The sequence below is a fragment of the Carassius carassius genome, chromosome 44 (assembly GCF_963082965.1).
Source record: "Carassius carassius chromosome 44, fCarCar2.1, whole genome shotgun sequence".
In the NCBI taxonomy this organism is placed as follows: domain Eukaryota; kingdom Metazoa; phylum Chordata; class Actinopteri; order Cypriniformes; family Cyprinidae; genus Carassius; species Carassius carassius.
In genome coordinates, this window is record NC_081798.1 from 12306706 (window position 1) to 12331897 (window position 25192).

At 36.6% G+C, this 25192-nt stretch overlaps 3 protein-coding genes and 1 long non-coding RNA gene across 8 annotated transcripts; all 4 read left to right on the top strand.

The window, feature by feature from the left end:
• Positions 1-865: 865 nt before the first annotated feature.
• Positions 866-4504, top strand: rs1a (retinoschisin 1a). Its single transcript, XM_059537711.1, has 6 exons — positions 866-1044; positions 1255-1280; positions 1358-1478; positions 3134-3275; positions 3855-4050; positions 4161-4504. Exons 1-6 carry the CDS (start codon positions 990-992, stop codon positions 4311-4313), a joined length of 693 nt encoding a protein of 230 aa, XP_059393694.1. The 5' UTR covers positions 866-989; the 3' UTR covers positions 4314-4504.
• A 901-nt stretch (positions 4505-5405) lies between these two features.
• Positions 5406-6002, top strand: LOC132126506 (uncharacterized). Its single transcript, XR_009427402.1, has 2 exons — positions 5406-5630; positions 5726-6002. It is a non-coding gene; the product is annotated as an uncharacterized LOC132126506 (long non-coding RNA).
• A 424-nt stretch (positions 6003-6426) lies between these two features.
• Positions 6427-17990, top strand: ppef1 (protein phosphatase, EF-hand calcium binding domain 1). 3 transcript variants are annotated; one of them, XM_059537847.1, is made up of 19 exons: positions 6427-6600; positions 6873-6944; positions 7236-7366; positions 7598-7630; positions 8920-9047; positions 9164-9224; positions 11624-11793; positions 13603-13717; positions 14125-14171; positions 14323-14489; positions 14711-14747; positions 15008-15157; positions 15319-15690; positions 16303-16488; positions 16656-16798; positions 16934-17040; positions 17138-17301; positions 17617-17701; positions 17791-17990. In XM_059537847.1, the coding sequence occupies exons 3-19, from the start codon at positions 7312-7314 to the stop codon at positions 17988-17990; spliced, it is 2220 nt and encodes a 739-aa protein (XP_059393830.1). In that variant the 5' UTR covers positions 6427-6600; positions 6873-6944; positions 7236-7311. The 3 variants fall into 3 exon arrangements, with proteins under 3 accessions (XP_059393830.1, XP_059393832.1, XP_059393831.1); XM_059537849.1 differs by lacking the exon at positions 7598-7630; XM_059537848.1 differs by lacking the exon at positions 6873-6944.
• On the top strand, positions 17965-25081 carry si:dkey-163f14.6 (signal peptide, CUB and EGF-like domain-containing protein 2). Of its 3 annotated transcripts, XM_059537845.1 has the most exons (10): positions 17965-18104; positions 18874-19060; positions 19218-19391; positions 19552-19716; positions 19891-21129; positions 22383-22508; positions 23156-23278; positions 24050-24175; positions 24465-24608; positions 24759-25081. In XM_059537845.1, exons 2-10 carry the CDS (start codon positions 18997-18999, stop codon positions 24914-24916), a joined length of 2319 nt encoding a protein of 772 aa, XP_059393828.1. In that variant the 5' UTR covers positions 17965-18104; positions 18874-18996; the 3' UTR covers positions 24917-25081. The 3 variants fall into 3 exon arrangements, with proteins under 3 accessions (XP_059393828.1, XP_059393826.1, XP_059393829.1); XM_059537843.1 differs by lacking the exon at positions 17965-18104 and having other exon boundaries at positions 18761-19060; XM_059537846.1 differs by lacking the exons at positions 17965-18104; positions 19891-21129 and having other exon boundaries at positions 18761-19060.
• Positions 25082-25192: the final 111 nt, after the last annotated feature.

A 25192-nucleotide genomic window follows, 5' to 3' on the forward strand; every position in this document is an offset into this window, starting at 1 on the left:
GTTTATGGGACAGTCACAGGCCTCTCTGTTTTCATCCAAAATATCTTAAATCGCGTTCCGAAGACGAACTAAGCTTTTACGGGTTTGAAATGAGATGGGGGTAAGTGATTAATGACAAAAATTTCATTTTGGGGTGGAGTATCCCTTTAAAAGTCTAGTATTCTTAGTTTTATTTAAAACACAATTTTCATTTTTATTTTTGCTCCAAAATCAGCACAGATAAAAGTGCAGATTCAGTCTGGGCCTTCATCTATCCAGTTAATTGAGTCTGTAACCTGAAAGTTAAGATTTATCTCAAACGTAGTCAGTACCACTCACTCAGCACTTTGTCTATGTCTTTGTGAAGACTGTTTGTCTGTGTGTTCTCTTTAATGTACAAGTGAGAAACAGCACCCTAACCTTCAATTCAAGTCATGTCTGACGCCAACAGCATTTATAATGTATATTCTGCTGTAATCAATAACAATTAAAACAATGTCTACCCAACTATGTTCCAGCATGCATCATTTCATTGCACACACCTGCCAGCATATAAAAATGTCATTTAAAAAATAAAACAATGAAGACCTGTACATAACCAAAGGATAATTTATCATGACCCACACTAGCAGCAATTTCAGAAAAAAAAATAAACTGAAATGAACAAAGAAACTTGTCTCTCCATCAAATGGCATATTGTACAGTATGATTTGCATCAACAGATTGCTGGGGAAGTTGAATTGAGTTAATTGTATGCACTGAACCATTAACTGGGTCACAGAAGGTGACCATCCGGTTTTATAATCTGGGATCATTTTGCAATTTCTCTCTTTTTTTTAACAGACAAGGGTCGGACTGGGATGTGAACAATTTCAAACTAGCTTTCAGCAGCAAAGGGAGGAGCTTTGAGATGAAGGTCATTAGATAAGGCCATTAGTGCTCTGTGGATTACAGTAATCCAGCCCCTTTAATATCAGTGCGGTGGTCCACCACTCGAAAAATAAACTATCATGGAGTACAGACTGCAGAACATGTTACTGTTAGCCATCCTGCTGGTGTCTGAAGGTATGTGTCATTTTCACTATAATAGCAGAAATGTTCAATTTTGGTCCAATTTTAAAATGTAATCAGATTACTTTTGATTTAATACGATTTCATTCTTGATTAAAAAAATGTTAACTTGAAATAAAGATCATAGTGAATGTTAAATGTGAATAAAATTATTCCACCTTTATTACAATATCTTGTTGTTTTACTCTTCCACACTTTGTCCAGGTTATTTTGGGCTGCAAGCGCAAGAGGTAATGAAATGCATTTGATATTGATATCAGAGACAATTAAACGTGAAATATTGATGACAATGTTCATATGTGCTTAGGATGGCGAGGGCAATGACACATGGGCTGGGAAAACCTGCAAGTGTGACTGTGATTTGGAAAGCAAGTTGCTTTCCGAAGGCTCTTCATCAAGTAGGGGGCAGGAGATGGACTGCATGCCAGGTAAGAAAGAGAGAGACTTTTAACCACATCAACTCTGGGGACCCACCGGTGGGTCCAATATTGCATATGCCTAATACTCAAAAAATCAAAATAACAGCTGAAGTGGTTAAGAAAAAAGTGCCGGGTATTTATTTTTTTCTGTAATAAGAATTTACAGTAATCTGAATGGTTTGTAGGCTTTGTCCTGGTTTGGACAAACTCCACTCTGCCGCTATTAAATATTTTGTTCAAAATGGGTCAAACAAATATAAAATAAATCGGTTTTCTTCTAGATAGTGTTGCTTTTACTGACTTTATTGTGAATCAAATACCACTCAAATCCGTTTTGTCAGGAGAGCGAAATTTGTGAATGGGTCTTTGCGCTAACTTTGACTCTTTGGGAACTGAGATGGATGGATTAGTTAGCACTAGCTGGTGCCCTTTGGAGACAGAAGGCAGGACATGTGCGGATGAGCTGGCTCCTGGACAAGCCCTCGCCTGCAGCGGCGCAGAAAGTCATTAATCATTTGGTTGCAGCTTCACCTGGGCCATGTGCGACATCACCGCATCCCATTGGCACACCACCACAGGGTAGACATGCTCCATTAACACAGAGCAGCATGCTTTCTCAGCCCTCAGAGACTGATGTGTTAGAATCAAATGAGAGCGAGGAAGATACAAATAAAGACGGAGCAAGACTCAGAGATGGACTGGATGCTTGTTCATAATCCCATTATGTTGAGAGTTCCCAGAATTACCAAGACTAGAATAGGACCTGCCAATCGAACCGTTGACCATTAAAAGGAATTGTTCACCCAAAAATTAAGCTCATTTATGTCATTCTAAATCTATATGACTGTGCAAGAATGTCCCATTGTATTTTTTGGTTATGGAAGTTAATGGGAACCAAAACTGTTTGGTTACCGATATTCTTCAAATGACTGTCTTTTGTGTTCCACTGAGGAAAGTCAGTCATGAAAGATTTGACAACATGACGATGAGCAAATGTTGATAGAATTTTAATTTTTAGGGTGCTTTCCCATTAAGTGTTGATTTTGCAGATATAGTTGATTATATATATATATATATATATATATATATATATATATATATATATATATATATATATATTTTTTTTTTTTTTAAGAGAATTCATGATTTTAATTCGCTTTTATTTGATTTGATCAAAACCGGGAGTTGGCATGTCAAAAAAAAAACATCTCAAATCCTGGAAAAGAGGGACTGTTATGTAAAAACATGACTGGAGCTTAAGTGTGGAACGTGACCATCTGTCAACCTAAAGTCTTAATGGATGTTGATCTTTCACTATAGGGAACTAAGGCTTTTGGGATTGCGAAGTCACAAACAGAAGAGCGGAAGCACGGAATTACAGACCTGACAGATTAATGCTTTCTTTGTCGATTTCCCTTTAACACAACATGACAAAGAAATCTCCCTGATTGCATGACTAATGTTTCATTAAGCCCCCGTCATATATTTTAGAAATCCTGCAGGCTTTTGTTTAATAGGCCTGTTCATAGATTTGTGTTATTTGTAACTGCCTGTAGAGTCAGAGAGCCTGCTTTGAGCCAAACTGAGAGAGATGCATATTTATAGTTTTACTTCAAATTATGTGCAAAGCTAAATATTAACCACATCCTAAATTTACTGTCCAGAGTGTCCCTACCATAAGCCCCTGGGTTTCGAGGCAGGATCTGTGACTTCAGATCAGTTCAGCTGCTCTAATGAAGACCAGTACACAGGTTGGTTCTCCTCATGGGTCCCAAGCAAAGCAAGGCTCAACAACCAAGGATTTGGGTGAGTCCTCTGAAATATTGCTATTTATGGCAGCTATTGAAACAGAAGTCATGAGTTTCAGTTAAAAGAATCGATTAGCTTCTTTTTTCTTTTTGATAGATATTGGCTTTTTTAACTATATAAGGCTACTCTGCATTGGCATGATTTTTAAGTATGAATTTAATTAGTACTGACAGATTTACAGATTTTATTACATACATCTCAAACTCTTTCATAACCATTGATAGTACAACAACAACAACAAAAAACAAACTTGTAAATATATATAGATAAAGAATTACACTACACTTTAAACGTTTGGGATCATTATGATTTTTTAAAATAAATTAATACTTTTATACAGCAAGGACATTAAATATTGTAATGTTTTCTGAATTATCAATAGTAATAGCTGCTGAATAGTCAGCTTTGCCATGATACATTTTAAAATGTATTAAAATAGAAAACAGTTTTATTTTTAACAGTGTATTATTTAAACAATCTTGATAAACGGTTTTGGGTATTTCAATCTTAAAGAGACTTGGTCTATGCGATCTGTGATTTTCTTTTGCATTTATAGATTATTCTCTCCTCTCCTAGGTGTGCCTGGCTGTCTAAACTCCAGGATACAAACCAGTGGCTTCAGATTGACCTGAAGGAGGTCAAAGTGGTTTCTGGTATCCTGACCCAGGGCCGCTGTGACTCTGATGAGTGGATTACTAAGTATACTATGCAGTATCGCACCAATGAGAAGCTCAACTGGATCTACTACAAGGACCAAACTGGAAACAACAGGGTAAGATGTCAAACAGCAAATCCTGGATTAATAAGGAATGAAGAAGTAAATTGCAATTCCTTTAAAGTATTGCATAAATATTGCTTTTATTTTTTTTTATCCGACCTCAGGTGTTCTATGGAAACTCTGACCGCTCTTCCACAGTCCAGAACCTGCTGCGTCCACCTATCGTAGCACGTTACATCCGCATCCTCCCTCTCGGCTGGCACACTCGTATCGCCATCCGCATGGAACTGCTACTTTGCATGAATAAATGCACCTGATCTGGAACATGTCAGCAAAGCCATACCCAACTACTTCCTGTTCCTCCTCTTTTCTCATGTCACAATATGCCAAAGTGAATATCACTGCACTCAATTCATTCATTTTTATTCTCTGGTATTTTTCAAGGAATAAATTATCATTAGCATGTGTTACAGTTACATTTATTTGTGTTCAATGTTACATATAAAGACCTTTTTTCATGTTATGTTGTATTCATTATATGAAGTTTGTTGCTTTGGCAAATCAGACTTACAGGTTTTGCTTATCTGGAGAGAGGTTGGAGATCTCATGGAGTGTTGTATTTTATTGTGTGTTCTAATGTGGTTTGTTATGGTGATGTAGCATGTTTCATTCTCACAGTTTTGACCAAATCCCTTTTTGTATTTACTATGAGCCTAAATTGTTTAATTATGTTTGTGGACTTACCTGAGAAACAATACCTGAGAATTTAAATAAAGGAAGTCACTCTCTGTACCTTGTATACTTTGGTTGTGTAATCTATTCACTTTCAAATTGGACAAAAATACTTAAATATAATAAATATTAATATTTAAAAAAAGAATTTAGTAGTAAGGGGAGCATGTGGAAAATGCTCTTTAGTATATCAATGTATATGCATGGGATGATCCAATATATTATTAGAGGAAATAAAATTAGTTTCAAATACTAAGTTTAAATTTGATTTCAAATGAAGTAATCTAAATTTCTGCAAATTTCATTAAAATACATCTGATAGTGTTTAATGATTTGCTTGTATTGAGATTATTGAATTCTACTCTAGAGGTGATGTCAAAAAAGGGATGGTTAAAAAGTGTTTTAAATGTAATAATTCTTTCAAAATAACTTAACCATGCCTCAGGGGTATTTTGCCCTATTTAAATAAGAAAAATAAAACATTCACCCAATGCCTAAACTAATTACTGTGTCCATGTATTATCCGTCAACAAACATAAAAGCATGATATTCTGCTATACAAGGTCCCAGAAAACTGTACGGCAACTATCAAAAAAAAAAAAAGTACAGATTTAATTAATCTAACAAATGCTATGCTCTTGCAACAAGTTTTAGAGTCGCGTTCGAGTGCGTGCGCATGCGCTTCAATTCAAATTATGTAGCTAGGCATGCACCTGCTTGTTAGTCATTAGGGGATTGATTAGAAATACCTTAAATTGCAGTTTCGCTTCAGCGACTGTTGTTTACACACTTCTCTGATCATCATGAAAGCTAGCCTTAAAAGCAAGCGTTCCACGACACCCAGAACTTCCATATCAAGAACAAGAGGACACGCTGCGTTTATGTACACAGTCCGACAACAGGTGTGTTTTATAGATCCAGTAACTATAACTAAAGAATGAAAGTTGAAATGTGCCTAAAATGATTGCATATGAAAACAACTGGCATTCATGCCCAGGTCAATCAGACGGCAGTGGGGCGCGTTCACGAGTCCACGGGCGTAAGCAGATATTTGCTGCAGAGAGTGGGGTCAGAGGCCGCGCGCCTCTCGTGTTTCAGCCGCCACAGAGCCGTCACGCGCAGGGAGATCCTGGAGGCCTGGGATCAGCTGAGACGCCGCAGAAACTCCGCTGCACTGGCAGGCGCTTGAGTCTTTTTAACAGACGCTTTTAATCGATCTCTTTTAATGTATCTGTAAATATTTAACTGTTGAAATAAAAGCCTTTTGTTTAAAATGGTGAGCCTTTATTCTACTCCATTCTGACTTGTGATTGTACCGTTCTTTTTGCACTAGACATTTTCTCTGAAACGCGTCACTGCTTCCCCACATTCAAAGATTGACGTCTGACAAATAATTAATAGTGCATAATCGTATAACATGACTGAAGACCCTTTCTATTACTTGTAACTCAGTTGTCCTATCTTCCGTTAACGTCAGTTATTGACAAAACGAAGGGGAAAAAAATCTAGATCTGAGAGTAGTCATGTACGGAGTAAACCAATTCAAATCGACTCAATGTAGCCACCTACTGACGTAAGTGCATAAGCGAGTCAGTGAACGAATCTCTTTCTGAGCGGCTCCAAACAATTCGAGTCACTGGAATGATTCAAAACCTCACTAGACTCACACGAGTCAGTAGTAAGACGTACTCCCTATTCGTCAGACTGCCACGGCGTTTCATGCAGACTAACCTTGTCTGACACCTGTGGTGATGCTTAGCTGTTGCGTCCCTCCAAAATCGGAAATGAAGGTTTGATTTTTCATCATATACTTATCCAATCTTAATTTCTCAACGTATGTGCATGTCGCACTGAATGATGGACAACTGAAAGGTAACTTATGAATCTCGTTTCCAATACGCTGTGTTTTGTTTGTGTTCAGCTCCTAATATTCCGAGTGTTTCTTCAGCCTTTTTTGTTGAGGAATAATGTCCGTGTCAGTCTTTTTAGTACATCTTAAAGAGTGTCATGTTACTTCAAAATAAGCACAAAAGTTGGGGCAAAATATTTATTAGTAGTAGTAGTATTATTGCTGTTGTTGTATTTGTAACGCTGTGAAGATGACAATCAACAGTCTGCATCTCTGTCCCTGTGTCCCCTGCCAGAGATTGATCACTGTTAAAAGGGCCTTTTGAAAGGCTCTTTAGGGCACAGATTAAAGTCCAGCATGATTTGCAGTAAGTATCTTTTGTTGCTTTATTCTACTGAGACATCCTACTGTGATGCTGGATTAATTCCAAGCAGCATTGCTTTTTTTCTAATGCCACTTTACTTCATTATGAATATCAAAACAGCACTGCAATCTTAGATCTAAAAGCCACGAGGATGCATCTCCCCAGATTTGTAATCAAATATATTTTTATAAAACTATTACCCTCAATCCCTAATATGTGGTTGCGGTCTCGGTACTGATGAAGTTTAAGATGTTTAATTTTAAGTTTAATTCTGGGTAATTTTTTTTCCCACAGACATTTCTGGATACTAAACGGAGAAGAGAACCTTAAGAATTTTGGGTATTCATTATAAAAAGCAAGAAGTACTATCATGGGATGTGGCACATCCATTGCCAGTGAGAACCAAACGCGACCCTCAGAAACGGGTAAATATTGGTTCTTTATCCCTAATGCTTGGATGTGATTTTTAATATTGTTTAACCTTTTTTTTCCTCTCCTCTTTGCAACAGCCCTGGTTTCAAGAAGTTTGCATTAGTTATTTGTTGAAAAATAGCAATGCTTGCCTTAGATTTTGTCCCCAGCCCTGTCTTTTTTTTCCCTTCACCCCCAAGGTATTATTTCAATTATTCAATTTAATTTAATCACCTCTTACACAGATGGCTCCATCAAGCATCCCAGTCCAGCTCTGAGTAAGACACTTTCTTCAGCATCTGTCATCACTGTCTGTGTCTCATTCGTGGCTATATAAAAGTACTAGATGGCATAAAAGCATCAGTGTAGATTTGTTTACATACTTTTGAAACTACCATATTTTTTGAGGTAAACCTATGAGTGTGATTTTTCTCTGGGACTTTAGAACAAATAAAATAGATGAGCAATTATCCCATCCTTCTCGAACACTGCTTCTAATTTCTCTATGGATGTGTACTCTTGAGCAAAGCCTTTTCTCTAATGTCTGTGTTGTGTTCTTTCTTCTTAACTGCTCCTAGCACTTCTTTAATTAGCACCTGTGATATTGACCTCCTGAGACGAGGTGTATTTTTAGCATAGTCTTTGCAGTCAAGTGTTCTGTAAAAGATGCAAGTGTTCTTGTACTAAGAGGTGTATGTGGATTAAAGTGATGTTAACGTGGTAAGGTGAATCTGATGAGACAAATGAGAATCAACTGTAGCAACAGAACATTTTTGAAGGGTTGTTGTGGTACAGTCTTAATTTTTTTTAAAATCTTTCATGTTTCATTTCTCTATATATGCACATATATTTCCCAGAAATTCTACGTTTGCCATTTTGGCATCGTCTTTTGACTCATTTGTTCTCAGAAATAATTTGTATAACAAGTACAATTTAACCATGAGTAGCAACCTCCTTTATTCCAAAGCGATCTCCCATGCCCTCATGGGATAGCAAAGTGTCCAATGGTTGCAGACTCTCAGAGGATGGAGTAAGTCATGCCGGGTCTTGTTAAATGAGTGCTGCATATTTAGATAGAGGCTGTTCCTGAAATCGCATAAGTAGGTACTACTTTTGCATAAGTAAATATATTGTGTGTAGTATGAATGAAATATGGATGTACTGCACTACAGTCACTGTGTTGTCATTGCCATGTGTCCTACCAGTATCTGTTGCGTCACTTCACTGCCATTGGCAAATTTGCTCCCATGGCCTCATGGTATAGTTTTGCATTATTTGCATTGAAGTAATAAGTCTACTGGGTGTGTGAAGACAAGAGACCTACTACTCTCTTCACACACTGTTTTTCCGCCTATTATCTAATAGGAAATTATGCGGTTGCAGACACATTACTGCTTTTTGCACACAAAGTAGGGAAGTATTCATATTTGGTGCGTTGAAACACCTCATTGCTTGCATTTCTGTTCCCAAATAGTTTTTGTTTCAAAACTTTGGTCACAGAAATATTGCTTCAAGGATTCTGTTTACATCCACTTGCATTCTTTGTTTGTTTTCTTAACGTTTTTAGCCATGAAAGCTGCCATATTGATCCAGCGTTGGTACAGACGCTATGTTGCTCGTCTGGAGATGAGAAGACGCTATACGTGGAACATCTTTCAGTCCATTGAGTATGCAGGGGAACAGGACCAGCTACAGGTATAAAAGACACTTGCTTATTATGGCCAGTCCATACATAGAAAAAAATGATATTAAAACTCAGATTTTCAACATTCATTTTAATGCAAGTGTACATCTTTTTTAAATTTTTATAGCTCTCCAGTTTCTTCAGTTTCATGTTGGACAACTTCACACAGATGAATGGAAATGGACCAGGTAATAACTGTCCGATTAAAAGAAGCAAAAGCTTCTTTAAGGAATGTGTGTAATTTAATTGCACAAATAATTAACCATATCAAACACTCCCATTTGTCAATGGTCAGACAAACTTATCAAACACACTATTGGTTAAGCCATGGTGGTTTGTTAGGCTATAGTAGTTTGATACAGCAAAATTTATTTGGTGATTGTTTTTTCATTTGGCTGTCCCTATAAGCACATCTATGGAAAGCCCATAGCTCATGTGATTTTTGCATCAAACGATCTCCCTCTGGAGTGCTGCACACCTATCCTTTTAGTGATTTAATAAAAATGCTACAGTATATGGAGACCCAGTTGCTTAGCAACCTTGGGAGATACCATTTTGGGTGGTGGTAATGCGGAGAGAGCCAGAAATGCAGCAACCAGCCTCCACAGGCAGCTGTCCAAAGTGCAGAATTACAGAAGACAATTAGTCCCATCTGTAGTCGAGCAGAACAGCAGAAACTCAAATGAGATCACCAAGAACACAGTAGAAAAATCTACTGTAGAGAGAGACATTAAATGTTTCTGAAGAACCATAACAGTAGTGAAAACAACATATTCAGTTGTTTTACCCCATAGTGAATGTCAATGTTCCTTTCACTATTTTATATTCTTCACATTGGGTTCTTGCTCCAGCCTGTGATGACACTAAATTGGCTTTCCTCTGGGAAAACTGTGTTTAATCAGTTCCTATTGAGTGGGCTGCAAGTGCACATGACTGGTCTTGTCAGGTAATCATGATCTAGGGATTGGATGGTTTTCAGCTTCTTGTTTGTGTGGCTTCAGAATCATTGCCTGATGGCATTTAGGAAGGATGTAATTATACTATAGTAAAGTGTTCTTCATATTTATTATTGAAAGGTCTGCAGTCACAATGTAGCCATGGGTTCTGAGCACTAATGCTTATATTAAAAAAAAAAAAAAAAAACATTAGTAGATTATTAAAATAAGTAATTTATAACTGAATTAACATTAATATATGTGTATTTAGTGTAATATGTGACCCTGGACCACAAAACCTGTCATAAGCAGCACAGGTATATTTGTAGCAATAGCCAACAATACATTATATGGGTCAAAATTATCAGTTATCTCTCTCAGCCAAATATTGTCAGATTCTAACCATACTTCAATAGAAAGCTTATTTATTCAGCTTTCAGGTGATTTCTAAATCTCAAAAAAAAAAAAAAAAGATCCTTATGACTGGCTTTGTTGTACAGGGTCACATATCTTCTATTATGTTATATGTTAAAGCATAAATTATTATTATGGTGGCATAGTTAAATTCTCAGCAGTCAAAATTGAAAACGGTTGTGCTTTTTCATGTTTTGGAGGAAAGCATGATACTTTTTTCATAGAAAGTTTAAAAAACAAATAATTTATTTAAAATAGAAATTTCAAATTATAAATGTCTTTACTGTCAATTTTGTTAAATATAGTGCATCCTTGTTAAAAGTATCAATTTCTAAAAAAAAAGAGAGAAAAAAAACACCTTACTGACAAACCTTTTGAATATTAGCACATCTGCAGATTTTTACTCAATCACAGAAAAGGCTTGAATATTGCCTGATTTTCAGTCAGACAGTAGAGCTCTATGTAAAATCAAATGGAGCTTAATAATGTTTGTTTATCGCTAGCAATCTAAAGAAGCAGGGAATGATGTCCAGTAGATATTGGCTAAATCAAGGCAAGAAAAAAATATTTAGCATTTGCTTTCTCCCCAATAGATACATCTGTTCCTGAAATTCAGGTCTCTCTGCATAAATTTACAGAAAACACTGCAAATTTACATTTTCAAGAATGACACAATGGGTCAGTACTCCTCAAATCCCTGTGCAGGACCAGACACTATGCAAATTGAAGTGTGCTACATTGTGTTATGGCACTGTGTGCTGGGTATTTAGATGGCCAATCAAAATAGGCCTTTCATAATAGACTCCAGGTTGAGAATTAATCATTTATTTAAAAACTGAAACAGATATGCCTGTCCGCATGTTTTCATGTTCCTGTGTGCTCATCTTGCCACATGCCCAGCGCTGCCTAACAATAACACAAACCTTTTGATGTTCCAGACTGTTTCCTGATTCACATTTACATTTGTTTTTTTAATCAGGCTGCTTTTATAAAAAAATTTTTTTTGCTGATTATAGTAATAAATAGTTATCACATGATGATGGAGAAAAAAGGTTAACATTTTTATGACAGATATGATGCATTTTCCATACCATGTCCTATCATCCATGCACCACAAAATTGGTTACACTGATTCACGCCATAATATTCAAGTTGCATGTCACACTTGCTTTCCGTGATTCTTCTTTCCTTTTTCCCACACATGAGTCACGACAGCAGCCATGTTCTCTTTGCCCCAGACTTGATCTCTCACCTGCTGGACTCTGTGGTTGACCCGTTAACTGAGGAGGTCAGGCAGTTGAAGTACGAGCAGATTGTCGTGCCAGAATCGTACAGCGGTCCTCGTCTCTCCTTCCCGCTGAGCGTGACTGATACCAATGCCCTACTCAGCGCCTTTAAAGAGGAGCAGGTACAACACTATAAAACTTTCACTGATAGTCTGAACAAATATGAGCCTTCTGGCAAAAACCAAGATCATCTTGTACATTATCTCTGTCTAGCAGACTTTAAACCTGTCAAAACATCTCCAAATTGTGTCACACTATCGTTCAAAAGTTTGGGGTTGGTAAGATTTTTGTGCTGCATTTATACAGTGGATCTAGTACTATGAATATTTTGTTACAATTTAAAATACTTACAGTAATAACTGTTTTCTATTTTTAATACATTTAAAAAAAGTAATTTATTCCTGCATGGAGAAAGCGTATTATAAGCAGTCATAACTCCAGTCTTCAGTGATCCTTCAGAGAAACATTTCTTTTTTCATTATCAATGTTGAATATAGTTGTTTGTCTAAGGAATCTGTAATTTTTAATCTTTTTAATCCGGTTGCATTTTAAATGTTTTTACTATCACTTTCGATAAATATAATGCACCCTTGTTGAAAAAATAAATTAATGACCCCAAACTTCTGAATGAAAGCATATATTTCTAACCTTAATAGATTCACAAATATTTTTTGGAGTGCTGTCAAACGATTAATCACATCCAAAATAAAAGTTCTTGTTTACATAATGTGTTTATACTGTGTTTATCATGTGTATAAATACAAACACATGCATGTACAGTACAGACCAAAAGTTTGGAAACATTACTATTTTTAATGTTTTTGAAAGAAGTTTCTTCTGCTCATCAAGCCTGCATTTATTTGATCAAAAATACAGAAAAATCAGTAATATTGTGAAATATTATTACAACTTAAAATAATAGTTTTCTATTTGAATTTACTTTAAAAAAAATAATTTATTCTTGTGATGCAAAGCTGAATTTTCAGCATCATTACTCCAGCCTTCAGTGTCACATGTAACATCAGACTATCACATGATCATTTAGAAATCATTCTAATATTCTGATTTATTATGAGTGTTGGTAACAGTTCTGCTGTCTAATATATTTGATGAATAAAAGGTTAAAAAGAACTGCATTTATTCAAAATAAAAAAAAATTCTAATAATATATATTCTTTACTATCACTTTTTTTTATCAATTTAACACATCCTTGCTGAATAAAAGTATTGATTTTATTTAAAAGAAAGAAAAAAAAATACTGACCCCAAATTACTGACCAGTAGTGTATATTGTTATTACTAACTATTGATATTTTAAAAACATAGCTTCTTTTTTTTATTTATTTTTTTTACTTTTTATTCATCAAAGTATCCTAAAAAAGTATCACATGTTCTGAAAAAATATTAAGCAGCAGACCTGTTTCCAACTTTGATAATGAATCATCATATTAGAATCATTTCTAAAGGATCATGTGATAATGATCCTAAAAATTCAGCTTTGCATCACAGAAATAAATATTTGCCTTGCAGAAAGTTTTGTGAAAAGCTTTAGGCATGTCCTCCCCTTCAATAGGGGGCTCTCCCTTGGCCAGCTTTGTGATAAGGCAAACGGCAGAATTTGCATAAAGGGGAATTTACATAGAATTTACAAACTCACTGTACTGTCTGACTCTGAGAACCTTGACTATATATTTAAATACATTTAAAAACTATTATTTTAAATTGTAATAATATATCACAATACTACATTTTTTTCTGTATTTGATCAAATAAATGCAGGCTTGATGAGCAGAAGAAACTTCTTTCAAAAACATTAAAAATAGTAATGTTTCCAAACTTTTGGTCTGTACTGTATATATTTAAGAAAAATTGTATGTTTATATAGCAAACATAAAAATGCAATGACCTATAAATGTGTGACTCATTTTCAGACTCTTCACGGCAAATATGTGCTGCAGCTTCTGTATGAAACGAAGAAGTTCTTGAAACGGATGCCAAACGTCATATACCTATCGACGTCCTATGCCAAAGAGATAACTATATGTGGTGAGGCACTAAAATAAATTCCACCTCAGATTTGTTGCAAGTTGCAACCGTGCATTTGAGATCCAGTATGTTAAATATTTTTGATTACTTTGTATGGGTACCACTGATGTAGCATGAATGAATGAGTGCTTATTTATTTCGCACTTCATAAAGCACTTCAATGTACCTCAATGGGCTCCTCACAGCCAACCTGCACCATTTCATACTCAACAGCGCTCCTGATTCAATTAGTACAGAAAAGCATGCATGAATAACTGAATTCCCATCTTCGAATACTCTTAAAGAGATCACGTTATACCATTTAATGTGTTTATATTTTGCATATTTTCATCACAGATTCCAACATTTGATTTTTATTCCCTGGAATGATAAACAGCTTCTATGTGCTGCCTTTCTCGTTCACACAGGCGATCTGCATGGTAGCCTGGATGACTTACTGCTTATATTTTACAAGGTAAATGCAGATCGATTGTTTAGATGATTCGAGTAATTACATTTTAGCATATTGGTGCAGTGGTAATATACCTAAGCAGATCCAGAGAATGAGTTCATTAAAGCCACTTGGGCATGACTTATTACTCAAGATATATTGCCTTGTTACCCAGAACGGTCTGCCCTCTGCGGAGAACCCTTACATATTCAATGGAGACTTTGTGGATCGAGGAAAGAAATCTACAGAGATTATCATCATTCTGTTTGCCTTCCTACTGCTGTACCCTGACCACATGCATCTGAACAGAGGCAACCATGAGGACCACATCATGAACCTCAGGTAACATGCTAGATCACCCACTCAGACTAATAATGAAGGCATGACTTTTAATAAAGCAATAAAAAATTATTCCATGCTCTGTGCATCCTTGTAGTGAAAAAAGGTTTTCTAGGCATGGTATGCCACAAATAGGATGCCCTCAGAAATATTTATTTTTTCCCCAAAATGAATTAAAAGTATGATTTATATTATTAGCATGTAAGCTTTTGATGTTCTTGCAGGTACGGATTCACAAAAGAAGTCATGCAGAAGTATAAGGTATATTTATAAAAGTGTTTTTTTTGTTTATTAATGTTTTGATTAAGTTAAATGTAGAGTTACATTATTTTTTTTTTTACTTTTTTTTTTTTTTTTTTAAACATTGATGTGAAAATGTCATTAAAACTGCTCTAAATTGAAATAAATAATCTGCTTATTTAAAGAGGGTTAATAAAGGTTTACTGTCAAATATTAGACGTCACCGCCACTTACTGGACATGTAAAGAAATGCACTTTAACTTCTTCTGTGTTCTCAATAGACTCATAGCAGGGAAATCCTACAGCTTCTTCAGGATGTATTCAGCCTGCTTCCTCTTGCAACTGTCATCGATAACAAAGTGCTTATTGTTCACGGTGGCATATCGGACAAAATCGACCTGGACTTTCTGAGCACTGTTGAAAGGCATAAAGTAGGTGTTTTATTTATAGGAGAAGCCTATTTTAGATGCCTGTTTATAGGTTTCTTACATAATAAAATAATTTCAGTGTAAATCTACAGTTCATGTTTGATTAGGTAAGTATCCATGTTAAAACCAGGATCATGTAAAAAGGATTATCCCTCACATTGCAGGTGAAGTCTGCTCTCAGGCTGCCTAGACGCAGCATTGATCATCTCAACGTCCGCGCCTGCAGTCGCAGCAGCAGCAGACAGAGCGGAAGATCCAGAATGGACAGCCCTTGCTCCTCAGGCCGCACCAGTCGTGCTTCACGCAGGAGGAAGAAGCACTTCACTAAGCAGGGGAGCTCCTCCTCATCTTCATCATCTTCATCCTCCTCCTCGTCTGTGTGCTCCCCTCGGGTCTCGTCACGGAACACTCCACGTCGACCTCCGCCTTCCCCTAGCCTGCCCAGCCCCACTGATGTGCTCCAAGTACCCTTCCTGGACTCCTTCGTGTCCCTAGAGCCCCCCGAGCCACCAAGAGAAGAACTGGAATGGCAGCAAGTGAGTTAAAAGTGAGAGTGTGTGACAAATAACTTCTTGGATGTGGAACCGTTTTGCCTTGGAACTCCATTTAGCTTAAACCTCCAGAACACAATATGACGCACTTTATTGCAGGAGATGTGAGAACTGACTGAACTTCCACAAAAAGGTGTTTATGAGTTATAAAAGAGCATGGACTCTGTTTTTTGTGCTTAGAAATAACCACGCATTTCTATGATATTTCAAGAGTCAATTTAAAATGTTTTAATTTGTTTAAATTTTTATATAAAATATATATATAGATTTAAATTTAAATTACTTCATTTATATTTTATTTCAATTAACAAAAATGATCTTTAGTAGTTTTAGTTAGCAATAACAGCACTTTAGGTAAATATCTGATGACAGACACTACAGTAACTATTCCTGTGGCTCACAGTATAAATTACATTTCTGGCCTGAAGCATTTTGCTGTCTTTACATCTGTTTCAGCCTTTGACTTAGGCCTACTTTAAGTTCATTTTTATATATTTTTTTTTTACACTTGTACATCATTGTTAAATGATGTACAAGTATAAGAACATGCTTATCAATTATGTGTCATTTCACATTGTCAGAATTTGTCTGATACAGGTCGTTGATATACTTTGGAGTGACCCTAAAAATCAAAACGGCTGCAGTCCGAACTCTTTTCGCGGTGGAGGCTGTTACTTTGGGCCAGACGTGACGCAGGCGCTGCTGCAGAAACACGAGCTCTGTCTGCTCATCAGATCACATGAATGTAAACAGGAGGGCTATGAGCTCTGCCACAACGGACAGGTGAACACAGGAGTTTTGATGCATGCAAAACATGATCCATTCTGTGAAATTTAAGCTTTTCTCATAAATTTCTAATTAGTGGTGTCTTACCAGATTTGATTGTTGAGGTCTGTAAACTTGTATATCTTTAGCACCAATATTATTTCAGGATTTCTTTCTCTTTTAAGGTTATCACAATTTTTTCTGCATCTAACTACTATGAAGAAGGCAGTAACCGCGGGGCGTACATCAAACTGGGGCCTGAATTGGTGCCACGCTTCTTCCAGTATCAAGTTAGTCGAAGCACCAGAAAACTCACACTCCATCAAAGGTACATTTGTTACGCATTCAGTAACAAAAAAAAGTGTTAAGTATGTGGAACTGTGTGACTGGTTACATATATGTGTGGAAGTTCTTATGCATCCATATTAATTTGTGTGTGTGTGCATGTGTGTGTGTGTTTCAGGGTTCGTGTAGCAGAGGGTTCAGCACTCAGGGCTCTGAAAGAGAAGCTGTATGCTCACCGCTCCGAGCTAATGGCTGCCTTTCAACAGTATGACATAGACAAAACAGGTTATATTATATTATATTATATTATGTTATATTGTATTGTGCACTTGCAGGTAATTGAAGGTTAAACTCAAATGGTTTTTCTCTCCATTTCTTGCAGGTCGCATCTCCACTAGCGAGTGGGCCCAGGTGGTGGAGTCTGTGCTGCGATTGGATCTGCCATGGAGAACCCTGCGCCCACGCCTGGCCCGTCTTAGTGCAGATGGCGATGTAGAGTATGAATCCTGCTTTGAGGACATCAGCCCTGGAGAACCCATCCCTCCGGTCACTATCTTAATCTGTTTATATTGTGTAAGGATGGGCAGTATGACCAAAATATTATATCATAAATTATATGAGTAATTTTGTATTACATTAACGTTATATATCACCTTATAATCACTTCAAAGTGAATTACTTATGAGGTAATGAACCATTTTTAAACAGCTGATATGAAAAAATGCAATTGCCAAATTTTAAACGCATATACTGTATGTATGTTATACTGCCCACCTTTAACAGACATTTTGACTTTTATTTAAAAAAATATTGTACCTCACAATTCAATCTAGCTGTTTGAAATGAACCTTTTTTTTTTAGGTAACACCAAACTTGGCTGAAACTCTTTATAGATATAGAACTGACCTAGAGATAATATTTAACATCATCGATAAGGATCACTCAGGTTAGTGTCACTGTTTTCCGGATTGTTCACTGAGATTTAATGCTGGTTATTATATGGTGATCATAACCCACCTCTTTACCTTCACATAGGTCAGATCTCCATTGAGGAGTTTCGTCAGACTTGGAAGCTCTTCACTTCCCATTTGGGGGTGGCTGTGAATGACCAGACGATAGATGACATGGCTCGAAGCATAGACTTTAACAAAGATGGCAGTATTGATTTTAATGAGTTCCTGGAGGCTTTCAGGGTGGTGCATAAACTGGATGTCAAAGAGCAGCAGCAGGGTTAATTCTGGATGAGCAGATTACAGACAAGGCAGATTTACAAATCATTTTTGGCACTTCAACTTTATTTTTTTTAAGTTATTCATTTATATTTTCCAGGATTCACATTTTTGATAAAGGTAAGAGTTTTTAATCCTCCTGCCCTTTGTGATATAAATTAATGTGAAATTATTTTTTAAATATACTGAAAAATGCAGTTTAAACTCTATCACCGCTATTGTGTAGCACTGTGATTCACAAGTGGATTATAATTTTTCAGCAGTACATTTTTGATGTAGATATTTCTCTGATATTAACTGTATGTGGTTTGCAATGTACCATCTTTTATTATCAAACCTAAAACGTCAATTCATGCCCTCACCAGACATGATACATTTCATAAAGTCAAGGGGTAGGAATGAATAAAGACGAATTTCAAAGGGTGGTCAATTTTCTCTCTAAATGGCATAAATATAATCACATTTCATATCCTTACACATTTAGTGTTTAGTATACAGTGTTTAGTTTGGCAGACAAAATAAGTGTTATCATTTACAAATAAAATATTAATAGTATAATCACAATACTATCATAATGGTGGTGCTTGAGGAGATCCCCTTCACAATGTAAAGCACTATATTGTTACAAATTATTATTATTATTATAACACTGGTCTGCATTTACACAAGAAAAAAAGTATTGGGCTTTATGCAGTGGTTTTAACCGAAGTTATCTGCGCTGACTTGCTGTTGCTCCCTTTAAAAAGAAAAAAACACTCTGTCTGTTTCTGTGTTTTGAAGATGAGTGTTCAGGATTTTTTAAACTCCTGTTATTCTGTTTTGTGTCTCCTCCCCTTTTCACTCCCTTCCCCTTCTCTCATGTCTCATCTTTTTACCCAATCCCTTCAAGACTCCTCTCTCTAGTGTTCAGTTTGCCTGAGTGATCTTCATTTACAGTCTGACAATCTTAGAATTTCGACAGCCTCTTTTTAAATTCTTTTTTTTTTTTTTTTTACGGTGGAACTGTTTAATCATGCTAGGTTGGAGAGGTGCACTGCTGTGTGTATTTTTGTGTCAGCTCTGGACACAAACTCCAGGTACAGTATGATAATTAATATTATCACATTAAGCCAGGTAAATCATTGAAGCACTTTTTTCAGACTTTCAGTCTGCCCTTGATTACCAATTTTAGTCGTTGTGATTTAGTTTGATGTGTGTGCAAGCATATGATGATTTCTGATGGTTTTCACTTAGGCATTGCTCATAAAGGCTGCAGTGGCTTTGGACACTTAGAAAATGGGCGTATGTTTTTCCGTTATGGAGGATTGTATGTGACCTTCACCTGTAATCCAGGATTCCGGATCCACGGTTACCGTACTAGCAGCTGTGTATCTGGACAGTGGGCCAGAGACCCACCGCTGTGTGTGGGTTAGTAATTATTTGCAAAGTCTGTAAATATACACACATTTATTCTGTCCTGTGAAATTTGGCCATGAAGTAGATGAAGCCAGAGTTTGGCAAAGTGCAAAAGGTTGTTTAAAATAAACTGCAGTAGAACAGCCATCCCATAAGTTGTTTTGTACCCCAGCATCAGGTTGTCCCAGCCCCGGTGATCTCCTGCACGGCAGTACTGTGGTTTCTAAAGACAGATCTCTGGCCGCCTTCAGCTGTGACACTGGATTCAGTTTGTTTGGATCTGCGCTTCTCTTCTGCAAGGGGAAAAGCTGGAACGGCACTAAACCTGTCTGCAAAGGTATGTCATCTGAATCAAGCGTAAATGCCAAAACTGTTTGATCTATTAACACATACCATTTTTTTGCCTTATTGTTTTTACATCACTGCTACAATGACTTCCTGTACAATTCACCATCTGTTTGCTTTGGCTCCTTCATGTTCCTCCTTACAGTTTGTTTCTTGGTTCTTACAGTGGCTGATATCATGAGTGTTCTTAATCTAAATCAAGACTCTTTACACGGTCCTGTCTCAGCACAGGGCCATGATGTTCCTACGAGCCTAAAAGTTCACTTCCATAGTCATGTAAACGCCGCTTCCAAGGATGCTTTTTTTAAAAGAGTGTTGCTTGGGGTCCCTCACATCAGTCTTGACTTTACAGACTTCAGGCAGAAGAATATAAGGAAACCAGTAGAGAAAAAGCCCTCAAAGATTCTATTTGACAAAACACAAAACAGTGGAAAGGGTGGGCCAATCAACAATCTTGAAAACGTCAAGGACCCAATCAGGAACTCAGACTTTCAGAAATCTGTGACTGTGGCATCTGCAAATGTCAGTACGATCTCATTAGATCTTGAATCTTCATTTTTGAGCACCACACCAACCAGCTTTGTCACTCCAGCAGAGGATACTCAAGTCAAGATCATAGATCAAACATTTACTGAAGCACCGTACAGAAGAAACCATAAAGATTATCAGTCCACACTTGATACAGACAAACTATTTCAAAGAGCCTCAGTCATTTCAGCTGCTATGACTTTACCAGAATACAGTAAAAATAATTCTCCCTGGATATCAACTACACCTGCACCAAACATCAACACGTTAGGCACAGATGACCATCTACAGTCTTTCATCAAAGTACGCACCACTGAGAGTTTTGCACCTTCAACCACAAGCTATCCTGGTTTTAAGGTGTCTAAACAGGAGTCTGTTTCCTTTGCACTTGATCCATGGTCTACTTCTCCATCTACCTCCAGAGGACTCTTTGAACAAAGACCAAACCTTACTGAGACATCACCGCCACCAAATACCATTGGATCTATATCATCTAGCAAGGAGGTCTTGACGACGGCCACCCAGCTAGCATCTGGCCTGCATCTGAAGGCTCAAACAGACGTCCACAATTCGACTGAGATTACTGATGATCAAGTAAATGAAAAAAGAAATCAGAGTGACCCCAAGCAAATACTTGATACTCCAGCGTGGAAAGATCTTCCAGGATTTTCAAGGATACGTCGTCCAGTGTGTCCCTACCCCCCCTTTCCTTCCCGTGGAACGTTCTACTTTCGCTCGATAAAGAATCCTGGCCCGCTTCAGTATAAGCACTATATTCAGTATGCATGTTACCCTGGATACACATTGACCAACGGTGACGTCTACAGCTACTGTCAACACAATGGACAATGGAGTGGACGAACACCTCTCTGCTTAGGTGGGATATATGACACATATTGGATCTAAATATGTAGAGTTCATTTTTCCAGGAAATAATGTAGTTTTAAAATATTGTTGTTTGAAACTGCAGCATGTTATGTAGTTCACACAACATTTAACATTTAATTAAAATGTATTCATTTATCCATGAAAGCACATTTCCTCCCCACAAGGTAAAAAAGAACATGCTTTCCTATATCATAATTATGATAAAAAATTCAAAACTATGAAATAAAGATATATAATTATAAAAAAGGAAATAAATGTAAATAAACTTGTCATAAATGTGAAAAGTCATAATTTAGGCAAATTTAAATAATTATGACTATCTTATATATTTGTTGTTTTGTCATATAGTTTCAACTTCATATTTCTGATTTATAATTTTTTTTACTTTTTGGCAGAGTTATGGCTGTTATGTGATAATTATGATTTATAAAAGCATGATTTTATTTTCTTATGTGGCAGATAATTATCGGATACTTGTAAGCAAAGAATCAAATCAGGAATACGTCATAATCAGTTTATCTTAAGAGAGAATCCTTTATTTAAGAAAGGGTTCATTAACAAGGTTGAATCAAGTGCTCAGAGATTAAAGTTGCTGGGAAGATACATTTTTCATAATCCTGTTTAGGCATTTTCATTGGATTGCCATTTAAGCATACTCTTTCTTGTCACAACCCTACAATCTTATATGCCTAGATATTTGACATCGGAGTAATATCCCATTCCTGCTCATGACTTCTCTAAGCAGGTGACAGGCAGAACTGATCACTAGAGCTGTGCACAGAGGGCCTCAGGATAGCTTTAAACGTAATCAGACACATCTGGGAATATGTGTTTATACAGATGGATATTACGGTTTTGAACTCAGGTGTTCTGCTAAACACATTATCTTATTTCAAAAATGCACGTAAAAATATCTACATTAATCAAGTTCAGTTAACCATTGTGTTTAGTGGGCTACTTTTGTTAAGCAAAAAGTACATTTAAAAATCATTTAATTGTCAAAAGTGTTTCCTGTCTACACAAGGTAAATCCATTAAGAATCTGTAAGTCACTGCAGATGTGGGCTTTCACTCTCAGCAGGGAGCAAATCCTGTCCTGTTCTCTAATCCTGAGCCATAACATGCAAATTAAATTATATTATTTGAAAGGGATCACTTAGTCTGCCTTGTTCTGTTTCACAAGCAATTAAAAACATACTTTCTTTGTCTTAAATTCCTCATAATATGTTTCTTTCAACTGCAGAGTTAACTCCTTGCTCCTTAAACAACGGAGGATGTTCGCAGATCTGTCATGTTAATAAACAGAATCGTGCCCAATGTCTTTGTAAACCAGGATTTCTTCTTCTGGAGGATCAGCGCACCTGTCGAGGTGAGATAGGAACCACATGCACATGTAATCTTGTTATATACTGACTGTGTTATCATAACCACTGCGATACGACAATGGAATAGCATGCTTTAGATATACAGACTCCAGTGATTATAGGTTTTCCACTTTAGGAATGGTGGCACATGTCATGATGTGGTCCTCCTGACACTAGGTTAACAGCTTGTTTATGTATTATGTATGTATAGATTTATGGTTTTGGTTGCAAACCAGCTGTGGTGTGTCGATTCAGCCCTGACTGTCTGCAAGACTTAACATTACCCTCTGGTGTCACTCCAGGGCTTTCTTGACCTATATCAGCAAATGTGTGTTATATGAGAGCTCAAAGACAAGGTACGGCACATGTGTGAGGTTTAAGATTTAAGAGTTATCCATCATAAGGAAATCGGAATAGAAACAGTATATACTCTTAAAATTTCTAGTTTCTAAAAGGGTTCCTTGATTTTTCCTGGTTACTCAAATCATTCTAAAAAGAAAAAAAAAATATTGGTGTGACGAATAATTTGATAATCTGAAGTACCTTTTTTTTTTATCTCATAAGTGGACAATGCTAGAGTAAAAACAAGTGTAAGCAAGGCTTATAAAAATGTGTGCAGGGGTTTTCATGTGCTTGTCTGTGGTATTTATAGATTTGGATGAATGTGTGGAGGAGTTGCACCTGTGCCAGCAGGTCTGTCAGAATACATTGGGCTCCTACAGGTGCAGTTGCAGTCCAGGGTTTCAGCTCTCTTCAGACGGGACATCCTGCTCTGGTGAGTCAATCAGTGTTTGCTGTGTGCTGATGCACTGCCAATGTCAGAAATCATTCTTAAAGGGATAGTTCACTCAAAAATGAAAATTCTGTCATTAATTACTAACCCTCATATTGTTCCAAAGCCCTGAGACCCTTGTTTATTTTTGGAACACAAATTAAGATTTTATTTTATTAAATCTGAGAACTGCATAGACAGCAATGCAACTACCAGGTTCAAGACCCAGGAAGATAGTAAGGACATTGTTAAAATAGTCCATCTGACATTTTGTGTGCAAAGAAAACAGGTCTTTATTGTTTTCTTTTGTGCATTAAAAGTATTCTTGTAGCTTCATAAAATTAAGGTTGAACCACTCACATGGACTATTTTAACAATGTCCTTACTATTCCTGTCTATTCAGGGTCAGTAAGCTCTTGGATTTCATCAAAAATATCTTGATTTCTGTTCTGAAAATAAACAAATTTCTTATGGGTTTGGAACAACATGAGGGCGAGTGATTAAGTACAGACGTTTCTATTTTTGGGAGGTAAACTATCCCTTCAAAGTTGCAGTGTGTCATTTTGTACCACTAGTGGCCCAGAAAGGATTTGAAAGCAAGTAAATAAATAAATAAATACATTTTCTTTTTAAAAAGTTATAATTCCATTTTATTTTAGAATTATAATGATCTGTCCTTTTATTAAAATAAATTATTTCAATGAATACATTCTATTTCTGATTACAAACTCCAGCTCCATGGTCTTGCTGTAGTTAATGTTAATATTTCTGCAGATGTGGATGAGTGTGAGCATGTTGGCAGTGCTCTCTGTGTATTTGGCTGCATTAATACACCAGACAGTTTCCAGTGCTTGTGTCCTGTAGGGTACCAACTGGACAGCACCAATAGGCATTGCGAAGGTCAGTTATCTCCATATCTTAATTTAATTTGACTTGACATACCTGTAGACTACAGCGGGTACTGTATGTCATAATAGAGACAAAAAGGCATATTTGCTATTAATTTCTTAATCACACCTGCTTACTTTTTTCTTAAACCACAAAATTAGTTTTTGCATCTTCATTTTCTACCGTTTTTTTTTTTTTTGTCTTGTTAGAATCTCCAGATGAATAGATGATTTCTATGCTAATGAACATTGAGATGAGCGTATTTTTAATTGTAAAAAGTGTATTTGTGGTTTGGTTTTAGACATTAATGAGTGTGAGGAGACTTCGGTCCTCCAGCAGAAGCAGTTGCACTGGTGTGAGGGGAAGTGTGTAAATCTGCCAGGTACATTCAGATGCATCTGTCCTCGTGGATACAGACTGCACCCTAATGGACATCAGTGTGAAGGTCAGCACACAAACATATATACCCTATCAGCACAGAGAGATACAAACTCTTATATGCAAGCATGCATATGCACATAACAGAATTCTGTGTAGATATTACTAGAAAGATAAATTCTTGCTCTTTAGAGTTCTTTCTTCTTGTATTTGTCAGATGTTAATGAGTGTGAACTGAAGAACGCCAACTGTTCTCATCTCTGCATCAACTACAGAGGCGGCTACAAATGTGCCTGTCCAGAAACACACAGAATATCCCGAAATAACCAAAAAAACTGTCAGCCAGTAGACAAAAATACCAGCTTCTCGCACTGACTTTTATTCTTTTTCTTTTTTGTATATTAAGTATCTTTTGAATTTAATACAAAATATTTCGCATTTATGCACCCGCAGTTATGTACGAATATCTCTGATTATGATGATGATTTGTTTATGGCATATATAATTATAAAGATCAGCTTTGCTATTGCTTACAGAGAATGTGGTATTCTTGACTTTAGCAGACTCTTACCTTGTCCATTCTTCTTGATGCAATGTCACCACCTTGTAGACACGATAAACACTTCCTGAGAAGTTTACAATATGTTCCCA